Source organism: Rhopilema esculentum, chromosome 5 (genome assembly GCF_057945365.1).
Source record: "Rhopilema esculentum isolate cy_ngs chromosome 5, ASM5794536v1, whole genome shotgun sequence".
Classification (NCBI taxonomy): domain Eukaryota; kingdom Metazoa; phylum Cnidaria; class Scyphozoa; order Rhizostomeae; family Rhizostomatidae; genus Rhopilema; species Rhopilema esculentum.
The window spans coordinates 839126-853700 of record NC_142819.1 but is presented as its reverse complement, the minus strand read 5'-3'; the positions used below and the strand labels follow the sequence as shown (position 1 = coordinate 853700).

The 14575-nt window shown below is 34.5% G+C and overlaps 1 protein-coding gene across 1 annotated transcript; it reads right to left on the bottom strand.

Moving 5' to 3' along the window:
- Positions 1 to 59: 59 nt before the first annotated feature.
- On the bottom strand, positions 60 to 14190 carry LOC135689919 (chitinase domain-containing protein 1). Its single transcript, XM_065207280.1, has 15 exons — positions 14005 to 14190; positions 12607 to 12654; positions 11890 to 12033; positions 10794 to 10879; positions 10222 to 10268; positions 9077 to 9121; positions 8142 to 8248; positions 7332 to 7393; positions 6468 to 6560; positions 3642 to 3740; positions 2528 to 2664; positions 1565 to 1580; positions 1043 to 1120; positions 507 to 552; positions 60 to 171 (listed from the first exon to the last, which is right to left on the bottom strand). Exons 1-15 carry the CDS (start codon positions 14188 to 14190, stop codon positions 73 to 75), a joined length of 1293 nt encoding a protein of 430 aa, XP_065063352.1. The 3' UTR covers positions 60 to 72.
- Positions 14191 to 14575: the final 385 nt, after the last annotated feature.

Here is a 14575-nt window from a genome sequence, read left to right as displayed (position 1 = left end):
AATTTCATAGTCAGCACTGTTTCAACAAGGGTAAAGGCAAAACAGGAAAACGAGGCCACTGATGTTCTCATCTCACAATAAATCATAAAAATAATCTAATCCCTGGCCTATTTCCCATATTGATATCCCTGTGCCGAGTTCTTCTGCTAACAACAGTCTCTCTTGAATGGACTAAAACGAGACAGAGGTACAAAAAGTAAGCTACGAATATGCAAGTAAGGAAGAGACAAATTAATAATGACATCAAAGCAACAAGGCACAAGGACGAAGATGCACAATTTTTAAGATATTTTCATCTACTAGTAAAGTCCCAAGATAGAATGAATCAATAATTATGATTATTAAATTAAATTAAAATGAATCAATGACTCAATAGTCTGAGAAGAGCGGCTATTCGGTTGTTAAATACATAGCCTCTCGAAAGCACCAATCAATTCAACAATAGTTTGAGATAATTTAGTGCCAAAGTTAGAAAATGCACGAATAGAAAATTAAATGAAAGTTACCTTTAATGTTGGATAAAAGACTTTATGCGAATGACCATTAGAATCCCTGAGAGGCAAACGACAGCAAAATATTAGAAAAAACTACAAACGTACTACTCAGCTGTACTACTACCCGCAGAATTCTGTCAGAAATCTGGCTAGAGTCTTTCAACTGGAATTAGATTTTCCTGCTCTCGCATTTAGTCGTTGAGCTAATAAGTCATGCATAATCATCGTGTCAGCTCTCCATTCCAATGTAAGCAGAGAGCCCTCGCACTCAATGCACGTTTTCCTATCTTGCGCCATTTGCAATCATGCACTGCCGACCCCCTTTTTATCTCACCCCCCCCCTGGATTATTACGTGAAAAAATATTCAAATATTTTAGTGGATAAATGCTTTACGCAGATTTTCAATCAATGGATATCGTCCAGAAAAAGCTTGTTTTGTAAGCAATTTTTTAACTTGAACAAATCTTCCAATAAATAAGCTGAAAAAGAAATGAAGCAATGGGCATAATGACAAAACAGGGGCAAGAAAATCGAAAGACACCCTTACTTATATTCTACCAAATGCTCCATGTCACCAGGCAACCATTTTGTTTTCACTTTGTTATTTTTCAATGCATCTATATACCTAAATATCAATAAAATAATGAAAAAAATGAAAAAAATGAAAAACTGAGAGAGAGAGAGAGAGAGAGAGAGAGAGAGAGACCATGTCGAATTTTGAAGCAGCACAAATTATTCTATATTTCAAAATAAATAATTTATATTTCGGAAAGAATCAGAAATGCTCATGCTCTCAATAGACGTAGTTTTCTAGAGCTGTCTATTAGTAACGTATAAGGCTTTTTTCTGTAGGTGGCAAAGGCTGTTATTCTGAGACATGCGTAGATGATCCTTTTATACCTGACTATCCATAAAATGTAGAGATTTCCAACTAACAAGGTTGCATAGAAACAATAAAAAACCAAAAGACTGCTCATGTCTGAAAAATAATTCTGCAAACATTAATTGATGCTAAGACACATTAAAATCAATAACATATATTGTTGAAAATGTCTCTAGATGTACTCACGTGTGACCAACGATTGCTGGGGAATAAAAAATCGTCATTAAGAGCAAAGAAATATTCCAACTTTTCAAAAAATTCTACAAGATTGATAGAGGGGTGATATAACAGCACCACATTCATATATTGCAAATGATTAGCTACCTAAGTGAACATAACAGAAAAAAAACCAAGAGCCACCAATTTTTAAAAATCCTTTTTTTAAAATTGTCAGCAAACTCACTCTACTGTTTGTGGTAAAAAGCTTTGCCTTGAGGCCAATAAAAGTTGGCAAATTGTTTTCTGCTTCATCCCTTTAAACATGCTAGCCACAAGTTTTATTAAATGGTTGTAGTTTACGGTAGGCTCAATATGTTTACACGACAGACAAGTAGACCTGATCTATATATTCTGTGTAAATGCTACTCTATGTAGTTCGCAAGGGTGTCGCATTGAAAACAAACTTTCACTTCTAACGGTTCAAAGACCAGTGGGTCTAGGTGATTCTAAAATGGTTATTTTTATACCAACTAAAGAGGAAAAAATTTTCCTACTTTTTAATACAAAAGAAAAGCAATTTCTAAATAAATATAAAATGAAAAAAGCAAACATAAGCACGAAAAGACCGCTATGGCGTAGACAAAAGGAGTTAGTTTTCACCTTAGGACTCCATTGGCAACATTCTCAATAGGCAAGCGGCACTGAGTGGTCAACCTTAACAGTGATGTGCTCGCGTTTCTGATTGGCCTATTTCCATCCACAACTGGGTATATATAATTCCTAGCGTAGAGTTTTCGATCTATGTTCTGACGTTTTAAACTCTTAAGATTGTCAGACGAAAAGCTTTGGTTTACTCAAAAGTTAGATTTTTCAAAGCCATTTTCATGTGTTGTACCACCAAAAGATTGTTTAAAATGAATAGCCCAATATCTGTCAGACATAAGTAAACAACATATACAATAATTCGGCACAAATTACAGAATGGCTTACGTGATGCTCCTCCCCTGGTATAATCCATACCGTAGAAATTTAAACCAAGCAGTATCTTCGAGCGATCCAATTCTGGGGTGGGTGCCAAGGAGAGAACACAGCTCCTTACCCAATCGAGAGGGGCAACAGGTCCAGGGCTACAACGGAAAAACCGAGGATTGGCCTAACTAACAAAAATCTAAAAAGCTTATTTTGCTCAAAAAATGCGCGTAACGCTTTTGTGGTCAAATTTATAAATAAGGATCATTCTATTTGTTTGTACGACTAGTCTCTGTACGACTGGTTATAGCAATATTTTCGTGTGGATCGAATATGATAAGAAAAAGACCAATTGATTTTGTAACATGATTTTCTACGGTAATCTTAGTTAGCTCCTTGTAATAAAATAAAGAAAATTTTCCAATCTAGATTGCAAAGATCCCTGTCTAGATAAATTCAACCAGTTATCAGGCATCCGGTCTAGAGCTTAAAACTTGTTACAAAACCTAGTGATGAACGATTAATCGTTTTTGTCCTAGCAAAAATTACACCGTGTTTAAGCTTACTCTGATTTTCAATCTTTAGCCCTCTTTCCAATGACCAACTAACCATAATTTTCGTTAAAATTATAATCATCAGCCAAGAACTTCCTTAGGATATTCGACAAGAAAGATTGTTGGCACGAAAAATAAATGACTTTTTACTTAAAGTTCAGCACAATAGGAGAGGTAATATTCATCCTGCTGAAGCCCTTGATGATTAGGCAAAGTATTAATTTACTCCATTCAAATATTTTCTATTGCGTGTCAATACCTATTTCGATTTTATTATTTCTTGTTTTTTTGCCTTCTTCCTGTATTCTGTTATTTGTTATTGCTTTCACAAGATTCTGGGAACCAAGCAGATGATCTTTTCAGTGTTTCTTCCTTCTTGCATATCTTATAAGTGCGTTTGACTGTAGGTAGTTTATCAGCTAACCAGAAATATACACGCTAACCAGAAATCTACCTGGTGGTAACTAAAGGTGTCCGGGAGTAACCACAGTTGCCTTATAAATACTCTCTATAGCCTTACCATAAAATCCACATTTAAAATTCAAAGTTGTTTATTCAGCACTTCTTTGTTGTTAACATACCTTCCGTGATTCGGATAGTCATACGTCATTAGACTGAATCCATCGACGACAGGCGATAACAAATCGAAATCGTCCTTTGAAAACATTCCGGGCGAATCTCTGTAAAAATATTAAGTATATGTAGGATGTAGAAATCAAACTGAAAAAGACCTGCAAAAACTCTTTGGCAAAAGAATCGCTTGTGAATAAAACCAAGAAATTATAGGCCGGAATTTCTAAAAAAATTAAAGACTGGCGAAGAAATAAAATAATAATCGGAAATGTTCAGATCTTCAAAATAAACTGTAAACTTTACAATTACTGTTTTAGATAATTTCCTAATTAATAAGTGTACTCTGGGCTAAATCTAGTTGTCTATAGTAATTCTGGATGTCGTGAAGTTCTTTAATAAATGCAGTTGCTTTTACCGTCTTAGTTAAAAAGAAGAAAACATAGAGCCAGTAAAAACGATGTTGTGTGATCATTGCGTTTAAGGTGTTTATTTGATTACATAAAATACTGTGCGTATATCTAGTTGTGATGTAAAAACCAATGCTCATTGCAGAATCCGCGCCATTGATTCTTAACTGGAAGGGCCAGCAATGTAAAGAAAATTTCCTTTTACCTCCTCTAGCCACACTTATGGCAAACATTTTGCTAACGTTATTCTACTTGTGTACTTTGGTTCAATGTATTTGCTGTAAACTGCAGGCTTATCTATATAAATTATTTGTGCTGATGTTAATTTTTGATGTTAAAATGGCAGATCATTAATATTTTGATATAAATAAATGATCTGTAATTTTCTCTTCAAAATGGTCAGGTTATCATGTATGTGGACGATACCACCATATCATAATCTTCCAATAACATCGATGATCTCAACGATAACGTAAATAGAGACTTGAACTGCCTGGAGCAGTGGCTTCGAGAAAATAAGCTATCTTTAAAGGTTATTAAGACTCAAGCTATGGTTGTAGGATCTCGACTTAATCTTAAAAAGATCTCTGAAGGAAAAGTTCAGTCCTCCTCCTTTGCTATGAGTGACTCACAGATTGAGATTGTTGAGAAATTTAAGTACTTGGGAATTCAGCTTGTTCAACGTCTTGCTTGGGATGAGCACACTAGATTCTTGCGTGCTAAGGTCTCTCGTACTATAGGGTTTTCAAAGTATTCTAAGAAAATACTACTCTAAGAAACTCTTAGCCAAATATATAGTGGTATCGTAGAACCGCATTTCCGCTACTGTTGCTCTGTGTGGGGGAGCTGTGGGGAATCCAGAAGACTTGGGGACACTGCAGAGGTTACTAAATCGCGCTGCCAGAATTTTTACAAACAGTAGCTATGATGCACCTGCTTATACAAAGGTTAAAGTGGCCTATTATCGCTGAAATCATAAAAGTAGAGACAACGGCGATCGTTTACAAATCCTTTTATGGTCTTGCACCAACATTTCTCTCACATATCTTTTCAAAGAACTCATCGCGGGGCACGATCAAGTTGAGAAACTCTGAGACTGACTTCCGCATCCCTCTTTTTAAATCCAGTAATGGGCAAAAATCATTCCCATATCGTGGTGTGCATGTGTGGGACTGCCTTGATCCTGAGATTAAGCAAGGGCCTTCTTTAAATGCTTCTTTAAACATCGACTTTAACCCTATCCAGACTAGGCTTTTTGAAACTTTCGGGAGACTAGGGGGGGGCACAAAGTGCCCCCCCTCCATAATTTCTTTGTCCCTCTAGCTAGGACAATGAACTTTGTTTGGATGGTACTCTTATCTTTTCTCCACATTTTAGTATTATTGTTCAATTTTTAAGTCACGTGGTTTTACGATGACGTCATCATAATGGTGGCCGGGTGAAGCAAAAATTTAGAAAATTTTAGAAAATCTTAAAATATTCATTAATTCCAAAGCATCGGGCTAAGATACTAAAATAAGCAAATTTGATGCATTTTCTAATAGAAACAAGAAGATTGACACAATTTTAATGTTACTTCTCAAAATTATTAACGTTCCAAACAAAAGAACTCAACATATTTTGTACTTGGCTATAGTTTTTTCTATATAACAAAATGATCGATACAACCAAATGTCATGTTTGAGTTCATTTTTAATGCCTTAGCAGACAAATTATTCTAAACTTGCAGTTTTATTAATGTAATACCTATAAATATGCCAACAAATGTGTGCGCATGCGCAGCAGAAAAATCATAGAAAAGGATGTTGAATTTGAATTTTCTGGTCAGAATCATGAAGAGAGCACAAATTAATGCCTAGATACTAATTTTCATCAATATATATACTTTTGTTGCGAATCCGTGGCAGATTGAACTATTTTTTACTTGACTAGTTTTGAAAATGCCCCTACACAACCCCTTGATTAATAATAAAAAAATTATCTTTTTATATGAACATGTGTCAGACAGGTTAAAACTAAAAGTCAGGAGGTCTGAGGGGTATTGCTTTGAAACTCTAGAAGTTATGTAAGAAAAACCAACTAGGGGGGCACTTTGTGCCCCCCCCCTAGTCTGGATAGGGTTAAAGCTTGTATTATAATTATGTTTTGATTTTAACTTTACTTTAGCATTGTAATTAAATTATTTATTTTCGTTTGTAGATTATTTTACTTGTGAACTGTAGATTTTAAATTTTTTTCACGGCCCGCTGAAAAGCAACTATACCACAACGACTACAGGTAGTACGAGCAGAACTGTAGAAACAATAGATAATTCTCACTCACACACAAATGAGCAGATTTGATAACATCAGCTACAAACGAAAAGATACTCACTGGATCATATAGTGGGCTTTAGGAAATCGAGCATGAATTGTAATGCAAACTTACTTAGAATACAGTGGTGGGGGTATTACCAATATGAATTTCAATTGTTGAGAAATGAAGGCCTCTCCAAGCTCCTTGATTAGTGTTGATAATTCACTATGGCGAAAAAGGACAGAAAAAAGGTTTAGAAATGTTATAGAACAGAAATAATTTGTAGCATGCATCAATCATATGCTTTGAAAATCCTAAAAGTATGAAAAGACCTACAGGGAAAGCAAAACATAAAGTTTGTAAGACATAAGAAACATAAGGGAGTTTTGGGCATGTACCAAACATATCTTTAGTATGTATGGTAAGTGCTCAGGGATTGAAGGCAAAACAGAAATTATTTAGAGTCATCAAAGAGCAAAAACAAATTGTGGTATGTACCAAAATGATGCTTAGAATATATCCTTATTAATCAGTGATTTCACAAGGAGAGCAAAACAAACAAATTTGTAGAGTCATCAGCATACACCAAAGTTATAGTACACAGGAAACACATATTAGCTAATAAGTTACCCATGTCTATCTAAGACTATTTGATGCATGCTTTATATACGAATCACAACACCTATATTTCAGTTCTTAATCTTTCCTGAGAAATTTTTAAAAATAATGCAATTTAGCGTACTTTGCTAATTGACCTGCTGTAAAAAAGTTCATGTTTTCAAAATTTTCATCTCCAAAAACCAAACATTTGATGTATTGTATTTACATTTGATGTTTGAAATTTGAAAAACTGTTCATATTTTCATAAAATGCTTTGTCAAGTTTGATCATTCAGAGTCTTAAATGCTTGTCATATGCATAGAAAACGAATGTGCATGTATTTCCAATAAGCCACTTTCTATAAAAGTATATGGAAACATGGAACATATTTCTCACGCTTTATAATGCCCACCAAACTGCGACCAAATTTCAAGAACAATGCCATCAAGTCTCTTATCCTAGGAAGAATGAGTCATACCAAGAACTTCATTAGATTAAAATCAAAGACAATCAATCACAAATAAGAATGAAAATGAAAGGCTGGAGAACAGTTGCTAAAATCAGAAAAGAAAAATGAGGGTGAAGATGGGAAACATAGTTGTCACAAATAATACAAAATAGTTCATAAGAGTAATTTTACAACATTCATAAAAATTGCAAGCTTTCAAACTCTAGTCCTTGCCCCCTCCATTCGTGACCCAATAAAGAGACTGGGAAATTCAAATAACAGTAGACAGCATCACTTGTCATCATAGGCATACCGGGTGAGTTCAAATAGGGCAGAAGCCCCCCCCCCAAGCCCTCCATCCTGTACGCCTATGCTTGATGTTTAGTGCTTGCACTTTATCAACATTTCTTGTGGGTTGGTGAGCATTTGGATGTGGTGCTCACATAGGCTGGAGTGCAATGATGTAGAAGGCAAAGTTACCCAAAAGCTAAAGGTTTTGATATCCCCAAATTGTAAAGCAAATCAACTGCTTTTTTATAATGGTGATTACCGCACTGGGCATGAAGAATGAAGTACTTATGATTTTGCTTTATCAAGTGGCAATCTGCTTCATCAAGTAACACCCCACAACATGAGGCATCACGAATTCCATTTGAAATTTTCACTTAATAGTGCCTTAAATTTTGTTTTCATATAAGGTTTTAAATATAGCTAAAATTAACAAAAAATTCTCGTTTGTAGTAAGTTATAAATCACACCTTGGTAAAGCCAACAATGAAATCTACCAGTTCATATAAAACCTCTTTGCTTGCAAAGATGGTGTGAAAGTCACTCATTGAAAATCCTTCAAATAAGACCCTAGGAACTAGAGAAAAAATTTGAGATTAATATAAGTAAAATAGTTCTGATCACAAAGCTCAGCAACATTCAATTAAGAAGAGAAACCTGCAATCAATGATACCTGCAATCTGGCTGTACATAAAGCTGCTAACAAATGTGGTAAAGTAGAAATGGTGCTTTGGATTCCTTATTATTGGCATTTGGTTAACACCCAATCTTACCAATAAATACAAATGACCCGTTTATTTCAATTAAAAACTCGCAGAAATTTGCTTGGTTGAATAAAGATTTGCAGAGCCTTCAGTTGTGGGTGTATAACAGCTCACGAAGGCACATTCACAAACAGGTGTGGTGTATATAAAGAGAATGTCTGGAAATCAGCAGGAAAATTAGTCTTCACTATAAAAAGCATTCAGCTTCCATGGAAAACAAGGCAAGACAAAACAAGGCACACAAAACTACACGAAATTCCCAAAGTAAAGAAAGAGTAATTTACAAACAGAGAATTCAGAGTAATAAAACCAGGACTGTGCAATTACATTCCTAATGAAAAAAAACAGTGTGATGATATTGGAACCTTTAAGAAAAAGTTTAAGACATTTCTTTTTGATAAGTTTTAAATGAAAATTCTTGGTTTCAGAGACATTTAGGAACTGTGAAGCCCACTTGCAGATGTTGCGTCCAAACTGCCATATAGTAAGTGATTTATTTGTATTTCATATTTGTATAACTAAACTGAATCTAATGGAAAATACCAGATGGAACAAATATACATTTCAAATTTATGAATAAAAAAAGCAATTGGTAAAATTTATTTGAAGGTAGCAGAAGAAAATGGCAAACGAATTCATACTTATGTGAACTTTCGAATTTGCCTTTTTGACATCATGTATCCAGCCTGCAAAGTAACACAAATCTCTTTAAAATGACTGGTACATACATTCCTTGAATGTGAGAAATGCTCTGACATTCATGATAAAAAATTCACAGGTGTGCTGCATGCTGTGAATGCAACTGCTAAAAGAAGGCTGCCAAGCTTTTGTGTGTTTTAAATGGTTACCTAGAGTTGCCCCAGTTTTAACTGATTTTCTTTATAGGGGAAATGAAGTGACAAATGAAAAGAAGTTTACAAGTAGCTTTCATTTTGCTGATTTCAAATATCGACACTAAAATTGTGTTTTTCTTATCGTTTTTCCATGACAAGTATAAAATCTCTCAATTTCCCTGACGTAAAGTTGTGGACATGTTATCCAATCCTATGGATTTACCATAGTTACGCCTTCTGAGAGCTAGGCACAAGACCCCATTTTAAAAATAGCAAAATAGATAATTCTGAAGTGGGGACCACTTTTATCATTTTCAGTAAGTCAAATTGTGTAGGTTTGCCAAGTTGCATGGCTTTTTAGCTAACAGAAAGGATTTTACCACAGTAAGGCTTCTGAGTACTGGGCACAAGAACTCCAGTCTAAAATAGCGCACAAGTTTTTATCCCAAAATGGGTCTATATTCTATCTTGTTTTGCATATCGGATTCTGTATTTTCATCAAGTTCATGTTTTCATCAAAATTTGCATGCTTGCTACCTGTCATGACCCTTATCAAACCTCTACTAGAATACATCAAAACATTTCTTTGTGTCAACCACTTATTACATCACAAGGTCATGTGACACAAAGATCTGACCGCATTCACGCTCTGCCATTGATAAGGCCAAATTTCGAATTAATAACTTCAAATCTATACAATGTATTAAGAAAATTCAGATGGTTCTAGAATCACCATGGGAACCTTTATTATGCAAAAAACTGCTTTTCACCTCATTTCCCCTTTAAGGAAATCACAGAAAAACAGAAAAATTCTTTGTGATCAAATACTTCATATAATTATCAAACAGAGATAAACTAGAAACAAGAAAACCATTGATGTCTTGCAGCATCGCAAAAAATCACCAGCAGCATTATGGAAAGATTAGACAGAAATAAACAAGAAGATTGCATACTTTTATCCATATCATGTGTTCCATCCATTATGTAGCTTCCACCTTTTCTAAAGTTATATAAGGACGAGATATACTTCTTATAACAATGTGCAAGAGATTATTAATTCACCAAAATGCATATCTTGGACGAAAATATTAGATAAGTCTGCCAAGTTAACAACACTGCTTTCCTTTTCATGGACACTGATTCATAGAATCTCTGCCGTACTTATATTTGTAAGTAAGGAATTCGCAAAAAACTTGTCTTGTGCCTAGCATTCTTGTCATTCAGTGCTAGGCCCATTAACAGGAAATACAATAGAAACTCTAGATTTTGATTTTATACCAAAAGATGAGACATGATCTTTCAAAAATGGAATTACTAGCCTCTCAATCAACATCAAATTAACAGGACTGTTATTTGAACTCCACCCATTCCAGGAATAAACAACCTGTTTTCAGGAAAGCCATGACAGCACACCACTCCATCTTACAAAATCAAATTCATCAAGATTTAGAAACTATATTGAGCAATTCCTAATAGTTATTACATGCATGCAAAAACATGCTGTAAAATTATTTCTGAGAATTACCTCCTCTTCAGTTGAAGCCACACAGGGGAAATATAATTGAACTTTTTTCCAAACGTTTTTGCAACGTCATACCCATGGTTATTCCACTGAAAGGGAATCAGAAGTGTTTTATAAAGAGCTATTTTTATTTCAACATAATTCAAAATTTGTAAATTAAATTTCTGAGTGTTTCTTGCAGAAAAGGATGTTTTTGTGAAAAAGACTTTGCAAGCCAATAACAATGGCCATCACAAAGATAGAGCTAACATAGATGACCATAGCAAAAACAGCTAAAAAAGAAGTAAATAAAAAACATTTGGCAATAAATAGCCAAAGTCCTGAGAATTGTTAGATATTATTAACAAAGCAATTAAGTATACGTGACTGAGAAAAAATAGCGATGAGAATGGAAATCCCTTCCTAACAGGCTCTGGTACCCAGAGTATGTGATCTCAAAACCACAGGCAGATCCAAAATTAATCCTGATCTGATATGGGGCGTGACCCTTTGAAAATTAATTGTTTGCCATGCCCTCTAGATCTTTGGTAGTGCCTACTTTAAACAAACATTTGTTAGACCCTGCTATGAACATTTTTTGCAGGTTGTTGTAACCAATTGCCAATTAATACTTCCAAATCTTAATTAAAGCTTTTAAAGGGAGATCATTGTCCTCTGTTGATTACAGCAGAAGTTACTTGGTTTCATGGTTGCAAAAGATCTAGTATTATATTATTCAGGTAGACAAGAAATGATGACACTAAACTAGACTTCTGATAAATATGGCACCACTTCACCTGTGGAGATTTGCTATTATATAGTAGTTAGGCCTTTGGAGATGGACCTACATTTTCTCTTTTGTAGCTAGACTCTATTAGGAAAAGGGATTTTAGCTAGGATTTGGAAGAAAGCTTAATACAGTTGAATAAACCAAAACTTTATTATAGAACACACAAGAATTGTAGGTTGATGAGTGTGCATGTGGGAACTGGTCATGAAGCATGGTGTCTCATGCAAAATGCATTAGACTTGGAAGGTCTGACGTTGGCATATTGAAAATGTTTGCTGGTGTCTTAAAGCAAGGACTGAAAAACACAAGAAAGTATTAAAATATACTCACTGGAGTTACATAGCCCAATACATCTCCTGTTAATGATTTGTTTGTATTCTTGCAAAATGTTTTGTGATATCTCACTATTGTGTCTTGTTTTAGATTTTCTGTTACTAGTTTTCTTTGTAAAACTGTTTCTTCGACCCTGTAAGACTTAAAATAAATGACATCTTAGTTACAATATATAAAAGTATGATTTAAGAAGGGTATACATCTGAACAATTCTGGGACATAGCCACTGCTGCCCTTCTTGGAGAAAGCAAAAATCAGACAGGAGAATCTTTGTCCTTTTTATCTCTAGATCAGCATTGTCTGGCACAATTTGTAAACAGGCAGCTGCTGTCCTTAAGGTTGATGTGCTCAACTATAACATGTAAGGAAGCAATACCCTTTGCACATGTGTTAACGGCTCATTGCCATGTCATAGCTCAGATAGGGTCACAATACTTGACTTGTTAATAAATTTCAAACTTTGCTAGAATAAAGACTTGATGCTGGGCATGACAAAACTTAATTTTTCTTGTTTCCTAATAAATCTTTGTAAAAATTGTTTCCTTTTATTCAGGTAAGTTTTTGTTAAAACAAATTGTATTTGTGTGGAATTCTTTTTGTTACTTGTCATGAACCTTTTTGAGCTACAAAACCTTGCTTGGTGTTGAGCTTTATGTCTTTCAGTTTTTACCAATCAGCTATGTAGTAAAACCAACAAATGCCTTCTTCTTTTACCTCAATTTCTGTGACCCTTTTCTTGGTTTCTTGGCCACTGGAACCTTTCTGGAGAAAATATTTGATTTCTCACAGCTGTTGTGTGGCTGCACCCAACTTGCTCCAAATTTTTTTTTTATAAAAATCTCCTTTCTATTCAAAATTTCATTGCAACTCTATTCTCATCTGACAACTTTTTTCTTTAGAAGCAGCATATCTTTTTGCAAAAATAATGCATTTTAACAAGGTTTTTAATGCTCCATCAAGATTTGCGAAATTTTTTACTGCCAAAATTTGTCATAGTAAGCCTAAATCATTCAGCTAATTCATGCACTCATATTTTAGGTTTGGTTGACAAGTCAACAAATGGTTTCCCAATTTTGAACAAGGTGGTGCAATAATTTTGAAACAGTGGAGTACAAACAAACTGTGTACATTTAAAATGAAATAATTTTTTTCATAGTCCAAAAAGATATGGCAGAATTTCATATGGTTCAACCAAATATCATCCACCCCTATATATAGGACCAGCCCCTAACTAAAATACACGTGTAAAAGATATGGTGTTTTATGTCCAAAAATGGTGTTTTAGCCTCTGGTTTAACAAGTTAGTTGGCCTTTGGAAATAGGCCTTGCAAATTACCAAAAATTGTATTTTGGCTATGAGATTTGATTTGAAATGTATATTTAACATAAAATCGAAAAAGCGTTTAGGCCGGTGTAATATGCGTTTTGGTACCCTATGCAAAAGTGTAACATTGTAAAACGCAATGTGTTTCAAATCATGTGATTTCATCGTAGTGCGATATTATGACACGTTATAAATAACAAATTGAACTCAATGCTTTTTGAGTTTAAAATTTCACAATTTTCAATCAAAAAAACTTTGGAGTCGCCATTAATGTTTTACTTTTTTGTATAAACTTAACAAGGGAAATCACAGCACTGCTTCTTGTTAGAACCCCTTGTTAGAAATAGTTTGATTGTTCTTTACGTTCTGAACAATATAAACAAGAACATTTGTGTTCCCAGACCGGTTCGCATGCTAAATTCCACCATTCGTTTTGGTTCCCTGTTTTTTAAAAGTTTGGGTACGTTTTTGTATAAGAAAAATTGCCATGCGTTTGTGTACCGGGACCATTTTGCATGCTAAATTCCACCATTCGTTTTGGTACCCTATTATTTAAGTGCTTTGGTACGTTTTTGTATAAACAAAATTGCCATGCGTTTGTGTGCCCGGACCGTTTTGCATGCTAAATTCCACCATTCGTTTTGGTACCCTATTGTTTAAGTGCTTGGGTACGATTTTACATAACCAAAATTGCCATGCGTTTGAGTACCCGGACCGAAATGCATAAGGTTACCGAAACGCATATGACACCGGCACAGCTTACAGATCAGAAAATAATTTGGAGTTACCTCTTCAGTAAGTGCTTTACTTTTACTCTTCACCTTTCCTTTCGATTTTTTATCCTTTTTTGACAACGTCGAAAAGGACAATAAGAATAATCCGAAAAAAAATATTATGAACAATGTGGTACAGTGCGCCATTTTTTGCATCCACCAACAGTTGTTGTCGTTGCACCTAAACTGTTGTTGTTGCATTCTAACAGTAATCCGCCTTTGAGATTGTTGTCCTGCCAAATATGAAAATTGGATGGAAAATAGAAGAAAGTTGTAAGAATAAAAATATTATAACAAATCTAAGAAAATTGTTTTAAAATTTGTTTTGCCTATTTATTCTGGCTTGAAAACAATGCTAATAAATTCATCAGACTAGACAGAATCACTGACGTCGATACTGTTTTGACAATGACAGGTTTAACAAAGAACAATTAATGCGAAAATATGATGCCTATTGACTATGGCATAGGAAAGCATCTGTTGTAAGGGAAAAAGTGTCATAACTTGAAAAGAAAGTTTCTGAATAAAGCACAGAAATCATCTGATGACTGTCATAGCACTGTTTGTTTTGTTCATTTTATAAGTG